Source organism: Tasmannia lanceolata, unplaced genomic scaffold (genome assembly GCF_043159265.1).
Source record: "Tasmannia lanceolata isolate RefF3 unplaced genomic scaffold, GAP_Taslan_0.1 ptg000005l, whole genome shotgun sequence".
Taxonomy (NCBI): domain Eukaryota; kingdom Viridiplantae; phylum Streptophyta; class Magnoliopsida; order Canellales; family Winteraceae; genus Tasmannia; species Tasmannia lanceolata.
Genome location: NW_027518682.1, coordinates 13,074,992 through 13,083,508, shown reverse-complemented (window position 1 = coordinate 13,083,508; position 8,517 = coordinate 13,074,992). Strand labels below are relative to the sequence as shown.

Sequence of the window (8,517 nt, the reverse complement as noted above, 5' to 3'; positions counted from 1 at the left end):
TAAGTGCGAAGCACAAGTCGGGGTTGAACGCCGTCGACCTCCGATCGGAATAACCTTCGAATAACCATGAATTGGCATTCGCTCATAGATGAAGGCAGGTCAACAACTCTGGACTCTTGATTCGCAGCAGGAGGTTGCCACATTTCATTGTTCCAGACATGCAAATATAAAGCATAGTGCACCAGAAATGTGGGCATGAAATGCCAAAGGGTTGGACAAAGAAACTGTCATGTAACTGGCGGAGGGCATGAGGGGGGCCATTGCCCCCTCCTGACTCGCAAAATTCATTTTATATTGCATGCACATACATGCATGCTTTATGTAGTTTAGTGGCCAAGTGTAACTTAGTCTGGCCCCCAAGTGTGAATTCCTGGCTGCGCCCTCGGCAGAGGGGATGATAGATACCACCTGTCTGAAAAGTAATACTCTTCAATAGCTTATATAAGATGTGGTCACCGACAATATAAATTGGGGAAGTGAGGTTGCCGTGTATCTTGGACCTCAGAGGGGTTGATATACTTCACGTGGGAAGGATTCAACGGACCCGATTGCCACGTACACTGTGGCTGGCTGTCCCATGTAAACAAAAGGGGCCCATTTATCATGTCCCTGTAAATTGTTAGACACTGACTGTATATCCCCCTTCTCTTCCACACTTCTCATGTGAACCGAAACCAGGGATTGTCCAGAAGTCAACAACGATTTACAGGTCCTTATCTCCTGCTCATTCCTTTCTCCTATCATGTCTGTCCCCATCAGACACATAGGACTATAGGAGATAGAGAAACAAAGATAGAAAGTGATTTGTACAGGTTAGGTCTGAAAAGCCCTAGGTTCTAATTGGTCATTCCGATCAAACCAACCCCAATTGTAATTGTGCCTTACTGTTTCATTTATTTGATAACAAGTGGAAAATATTTTTTCAAGGTCAGTCCAATAAGGAGTTTTAATGAGTCCTTGAAGGTGGCTTTGAAGACGAATGGGGGAATTAAGTTCCCATGATCTCCTGATTTTTCTTAATGTTTTCCATGGTCCCCATGCAAGCCCGGGTATAAACGGTGCTCGATGTCATTCACCCGTTGAGATTACAACTCCCGAAATATAAGGTATATGTAAGGGGCATGCTCTTATTGTTTGCAGATCAACGGTCCAATTTTGAGACGATGGTGTCCAATCAGATCTTAACCCTATTTATTAACAGCTCTTTTTCTATTCTTCTCAAAGGAAAATGTAAGAGAAGTCAAAGTCCTCTTTTGACCCCAACCTTCTCCCCCAAAATATCCTTTTCCATCTAAAACTAGATCACCCGCCTTTCACACGTACTCACATGGCTAGATCATGGTTTGGCCTTGGCATGGCTCGACTCGACACATAACACCAGGTCTTGTTTAAAGGGGATTTAGACATTGGCATGGCTTATTTTGACTCTAGCCATGATAATGTGAGACGCACCTACATAAGCCACTCGTGAGACACCCTTTAATCGGGGCCCACCAGTGTGTGGGCATGATCTGGACGGTTGATTTAATGGGTGCCTTGGACTCAATCGCCACTCTACCATTAGATCTTAGATGAAATTTTTTTCTCTAGATAGTAAAGCTTACTATAAAGATTATTTAGATCATGATGATGTCATGTGGGGGGCCCAATGACTACTATATATATATATGACTACGAGAGTCTCATCTCAGTATCGCGCATTTCTTCATGATGGATGAGCGGAGTCGAGGGTTGAGCCACTCGGCTCAAGGGAACGCGGTTTCTTAGTATTTGCACCGACAAAACATGGTGGCCGATCCCACCTTTCCTTTTCTAATCCCATTATTTTGATTCTTCATCTTCAAACACCCTCACGGATTTTCCAACACCTTTTCTTCTGGTCAAGCCCACCCCAAAAGAAACCCACAGTAACCTCTCTCTCTCTCATTCTCTCTCTACAATTAACTTAGAAATTGAAATTCTCCTATCGTTGTTAACATAAACATCACGAATAACCTGATAACAACAGCATCATGAAGAACAAGGTGTCCTAGGTAGCTAATCTAGGATACTAGGATACATTCTACATTAAGGCCATTTTTGGCAGCCGTGAAAGTTCTTTTAATGAAATATTAGTTTATCAAGTGATGGGGGAGGAGAACAGAAAAACTCAACTCACCACCCTTATGTCAACACTTGGTAGGAGTTTTCCATGAAAAAAATTTCATGGTTGCCAAACCTCTCTCTCTCTATCACACACACACATATGTACACATATGATATAGGTGGATTTATGATGCAGGTGCATCTCGCACGATCACAAGATCAACGGTGAAGATCGTCGGAGTGGTAAAGATTGGATGATTTCAGATTTCATTTAAATCAACTGCTTACATTGAATACTACATTTAGGAGTTTTACTTTTATTATGATTATTTTTGAGAAATTGTTTTCGACGTATTTTCTATAAAAGGCCATCCCTTGTAAACGTTGAAAAAGCTTTTTATGAATAAAAAATTTCAGTTTCGTCCCTAAGAACTATCCCTCGATTTGCAGGAGAAAAGTTACAAGCCATCCGCTGCTTGTGGTTGCCGCCCTAAATCAGCCGGGTGGCTGATTGTTTCAAATACAAGAAGAGCCATCTGCATCTGCTGCTCTCGTTGTTTCACACTTTTGTGCAAGCCGACCATCATTCCACTTTCTATTAAAGTATAAAAGATAAATAACGCCTTTCTCCATCTCCATTAATTCACAGCCCCTGTTAATAACCTAAATTGACCCCATCTCTTAAATCTTAGCCCATCAACACCTTCCAAACAGCCACCTGTAGCTTCCTTGCCTTGCAATCAACCCCTCAAATTTTATCCTCATCCGAGAGCTTGTTACACCACCCAATAGCCATCCTTTGTCTTTTAATAATTAAACCCCCTATTCACAATTTTATCCTCCCTTTCTATGGCACCATTAGCCAAGAGACTCCCAATTACCCTTCTTTAGCCAAAATATAACCTATCCAACGCCTCAACCCATCAGAATTTCTTGAATCAATTCTTGATTCCTTTTAACCCTCAACCCTTCACACTTCTCTAATCCACCTTGCCTACCGTACAGCCTCTGCGTTAATTTATCTATTCATGTATATACCTCCAAACTTTTTCTTCTATGTAGAACTTTGTACATTATTATCTAATTTTTTTTTTGCTTATTTGGGAAAAAAGATCAGTCGTGTGTGTGTGTCTACTTGTCTGTTTCCCACGTGTAGTGCTTTCTTTTTTTTCTCCTTTTCAATTGTAAATCATGGGTAGTTCTGTGGCGCCCTCATGTTGGACTGATCCCTACCTAGCCTTTGAAAAAAGGAGCAAAGAGGAAAAGGTTTTGGAATGATTCTCTTCCCTTTATGCATAATACAATTAATCTAACCAAACATGAGTCTAGCCTGTGAGTAGTGTTCCGTGATCTGTGCCCACAAATTCGGTATATGTGCCATGATTTTTGGTATTATCTAGTGTTTAAAAACACGGATGTGACGCAGAACGCGGCCAAGAGAAATCCTGCCCGATTTAGCCTGGACGCTGCTAAGAACACGGTTGGCACGGTTGACCAGTCATAACTTGGGAGAGTCAAAGGAGTTTATTGACTCTGTAGGGCAAAATGCAGAATGCGGATGTGGTGCAACGCGGAACGCAGCCAAGGCAAAAAGGAGTCGACTCGGGCGAGTTACTTGTCGAGTCAACGATTTTTTTAGCACCGGTTTTATCCATTATAGCTTCATGGATGCATGAACTTACTGTATGTAAATGTAAATCTTATTACTTATTAAGATTAATTAAAAAGAAATATTTAGTGAAGATCATAGAGATGTAGGATGAACTAGTATAATAAATCAATACGTTATAGCTCAAGTGAGTTTCATTCGAAATTACTAACCAAAACATGCAAAAAAAAAGAGGAGAAAAAGAAACAAAGGAGATAGAACATTTGTGAAATATCATTAATATATTTCTTACACATACAATTGATTGCCCCATTAGTCAATGAAGTTGGCAAATTTTCTCCATTAGAGATTACAGACAGCTGACCTTTTGGGAGACTTTGAATATCAAGCTACACCATATTAATGTGGCTGAAGAAAATTCGCCTACTTCACACACTTGCTTCAAGGTAATCACCCTACCAATCAAACCATTAAGCAAACCATCTAGTACTGTAGTAATTATCGCTCGCACTTCGACATGTGCTCCGTAGCAAACTACTCTCCTCATGTGTGCTCCTTCAAACAAACACTTCCCAAGAGTTTTTTGTTACTGAGCACAAGCTTAGATGAGCTCACTAAACTTATACCCCAATACCCATAAAAGAAAAGGCGGCTTAAAGCTCTAAACAAGCTTAGATACTAAGATTAGTGTGATCTCCCTGAGATCACTTCTTCATCTTCAGAACCAGTGATGCATTCCTTCTCATCTTCGAAACTATTGTGAGAAGGATGGGGAGAATGACCATTTCCAAAGGCTCTTATGTGATCCTTTAGTGATCTTTTGTGTTTGAAATCGGACCCACATACACAAAACCAAAGCTTCCCGCAATTCTTCTCATGTGTTCTCCAATCTCCCTTAACTGCAAATGACTTACCACATTTTCGGCACATAAAGGGCTTCACTCCATGCTTTCTCTTGTAATGGGTTTGAAGAGTTCTAAAATCCTTCAATGGTTTTGCTCGAGGATGATTAATGTTGTTCTTACAGCCATTTGCACAGCAGTAGCAGGGCAGCCTCAGCATTGCTGTTGGTTGTGTTCCTCTAAGGGATTCTGGTCCTTTTCTATACTTCGATCCATGCCCCCACATATGCATCTACAATCAAATTTTTTAAGGGTCATTATTTCTTATGGAGGAAATAGTAGTTCTAGATGCTAAAGAAATAAATTAACAATGGTACGACATAAATTATAAGACTATATATTCATATTTTTATTTTTAATGTCATAAATCTTGTGGATATCATTCAACATTATTAAATTTGGAATTTGGTGAGCATGGGTGTCGACTAGGAACTTGGTTTTTGGAACACGGACTGCTATGGATTTTTTTTTACATATATCTAAGGTTTTAAATTTCGGTCCAAACATTCGTTTCAGCTGAAATATTTCGATTTCGACTGCTATCAAAACGGAATACACTTGAATTCGGAAAAATACTAGATTTTGTCCAAATTTTCAGAATTTTATCCGAAATTTCAGGATTTCATTAATGTTTTAAGTCAAAATATGGGAAACATGGAACTTTTCAGATGAAAAAACAAAGTCATTACCATAGAAACCTTGACAAGATCAACTACAAACATGGAAAAGAGATTAACTATGAGTTTTCTTCAAGATATTTCTAGATAAAAAAGAAAAAAGATATAAAAAAAGAAAAACCAGTTGTGAAGAATATTGTTTAGATTTCGGCCGTGGTTTAGTACTGAAATATTTTCGTGATTTTACAAGATTTCGGCTGAAATTTTGCACTGAAACCGAAATGTTTTGGTTTCGCTAGTGACCGAAACTTAAATATAAAACCTTGTGTACATCTTATGATGGGTTTTCATTAACTCATAATATACCTGTTAGGGCCTTGGGTTTAACCTAACTTATGGGTGCGATTCTTAGAAATTGAATTTGCTTGCTAAGCTGTAGTTTATCAGAAAAGAATGGTTAAAAAACACATAAATTACAATATAGAGAATCAATTGACTTTGAGAGATAGAACACAAAAAAATGAAAGATGAAGTGAGTAAACTGTTGTTTTTTATTTTGAATTTTGTGCTTTTGAAGCAGTTGTGAGAGATTTGTTTCAGTGCAATGAGTAAACCTTATTGAAAGATCTTTACATTTTTTTTCATACTACTTATGTAGCACTTAAGTGGAAAAGTTTCTTTTAAGTTTCACTGGACTGTTCTCATGAAGAATGTAATACATTAGTTCTAATAGCAGTGAAAAAGAAAAAATGAAAGATGCATTTGCTCTACAGTGTTTGAAAAACGTCTTGCGCCATTTCTTTTTCTGCTTACCAAATCGTCAGAATGGCCACAGCAACTATCTTTTTTTCTTTACACTGAAAACATCTTTCCCAATAAGAATTTTTAGGACATAAAAGAATCATAATTTTTTTTTTTCGATGAAGAGAAGCCAAACATATATTAATTGTAAAACAAACATATATTTTCACCATTAAAAAAACATATACTTTCAGAATTAGAACATATGTGTAAATAATTCATGTATTTCTATGCTCTGGTAAGTTTTTTTTTTTTTTTTTGATGCCATAGGGTATCCCCACCCCACTTCGTGGGGCGGGACTAGTCCCTAGGGGATTCGAATGCTCTGGTAAGTTTAGCTCAGCTATGCCCCCATATTTGCATTTTCTTGAAGTCTCTCTTTTTATTAAGGAAATCGAAAAGGCAGTAACTGAGAAAAATGATTAGATAATTTTTTTGGGGGGTGATTAGAATTTTTCCCTGTTAATTTTATAATTATTTCTCCTCCCCTTAATAAAAAAATGTTTTTTTCTCAAAACACTAGATCTTTGCCTTCCTTTAAGAGTAAATTGGAGAACTAAAATGATGGAAGGAAAATCATTTAGTACTCATTAGACACCATTCTCCAACATGCCTAATAACATTAAAGAAAAAAATTAAAATAAAAAATATGAAAAAATTTAAATGTAACATGCATAAGAAAATATAAAATCTCTGCGTGTGTGCGCGCATCTTTTCTCCCTAAGAATCAATTAACCAGTCCAAAGAAAAATGGGCCACCTGTAATTTACAGTCCAAAGATAAAAATAACAAAAAAGAAAAGAAAAGATTAGAAACATAAGGATCGAGAATGTAAATTTCCAAATACCAGCAGCTCATTAGGAGTGGTAAATATATATATTTTTTAAAATTAATGTAATTTCCATGCACCCATTTGTTCCTTGTCTTTTTTCTTTTCTCAGTCAAATTGTTATAGATGAATCATCACAATAGAGAAATATAAAGAAACCCTAGAAATTATGAAGACTAACCTGCATGTTGTTGTACCTATTGAATGTCTTGTTACAAACAGAACATGAGAACTGTGTTGGCCCAATGAGAATCTGAGCTGGTGTGGGAATCCAAAACCTACTCTCTGTGCTCAAACAACCATCTTTGACAATCTTCTTCATGGATTCCTCAGAGTTCAAGGGCTCGGTCTCAACATCAAAACCACCAGAATTTGGCAACCCTATGTGCAAGGCCACCGCAACCTTGTCAGATTTTTCATCCTTCACATCAAAATCCTGCCTTTGGAACCCAGCCTCCTCTTCTTTCACAGTCTTTGTCTCTGTAAACCTGCTTAAAAGAGGAAGACATTGGGTTCTTTCATGGAACTGTTGTTCTTCTTCATGTTGTTGATAAAAGAGAGGGAGTTGAAAGCAGTTCATTGAGTTTGTAAAGTGTTGAGATATGGATGAAGAGGGTGGTGGTGAAGGAGAAGGTGGTGATGGTTTGAGCCATTCAATGAAGGGTGGAGCTTGGAAGCAAAAACCCATATCATCTATATGGTATTGCTTTATAACCATCTCCTCTAAAGCTTGAATTCTCTCCACAGAGAGAAATATTTTCTGGTAAGGCTGGTAGCCTTGGTTGAAACCATGAAAGGTGGTTTGGTCTCTTTTAGAGGCTTTTTCTACCTTCCTTTCTCGCTGTTCTTTTGTTTAGAGAGAGAGAGAGAGAGAGATTGAGATTGAGATTTCTTTTCTCTGATCTTTATTGAGATTTCTTTTCTCTGATCTTTCTTTATTCTGTTGGTAGCTTTTTTCTTTCCTTTTTCTTGAGAGAGAGTCTACTTTGATCTTTCTTTTCTTGAGAGAGAGAGAATAAAAGTTGGGGGAAAGCATGTTAAATGATGACGTGATTTTGGGAGTCAATGAGAGAGAGAGAGAGAGAGAGAGAGAGAGAGAGAGAGAGAGAGAGAGAGAGATTAGTGGTGGGTTGGGGAAAATGGAATGAAAAATCAAAGCTATAATAAGCCTTTAAAGTGAACCTCGAGAGTAACCACAACTTCGCGGCTAACATTCAAGTTGAGCTCATAATCGTGAGATTTTGGCATTGGTACGAGAAATCGTACGATAATTCATACCAAACTTGTGACTGGGCCCACCCACATGCCATGAACATGATCAGAGCAGTTAATCTTGTGGACCCACCATCATTGAGATACGTGTCGTACAAATTGAACTAATTGGTCAATTCACCCTCAATTGAACGGTTGAAAAAATTAAACACGATGATGGTCTACATTCTCAGATGCATGGAGTTGTCCGTTTACCCTCTTTCACCTTCATGGTGGGCCCACCAAATCAACGGTCCAGATCTTAATGTCATGAAAGTAGCTCAATCACTTGTCTCTACTAGGGGTGGACATGGTTCGGTTCGGTTCGGTTTTGGGCTAAACCAAGAACCGAACCATATATAATCGGTTCCCTGAAATTGGAACCAGAACCGAACCATATATGTATGGAACCGAACCAAACCA

At 38.2% G+C, this 8,517-nt stretch overlaps 1 protein-coding gene across 1 annotated transcript; it reads right to left on the bottom strand.

Annotated features, from left to right (window-relative positions):
- Positions 1 to 3,946: 3,946 nt before the first annotated feature.
- Positions 3,947 to 7,730, bottom strand: LOC143876672 (zinc finger protein WIP3-like). Its single transcript, XM_077378359.1, has 2 exons — positions 7,025 to 7,730; positions 3,947 to 4,828 (listed from the first exon to the last, which is right to left on the bottom strand). Exons 1-2 carry the CDS (start codon positions 7,559 to 7,561, stop codon positions 4,379 to 4,381), a joined length of 987 nt encoding a protein of 328 aa, XP_077234474.1. The 5' UTR covers positions 7,562 to 7,730; the 3' UTR covers positions 3,947 to 4,378.
- Positions 7,731 to 8,517: the final 787 nt, after the last annotated feature.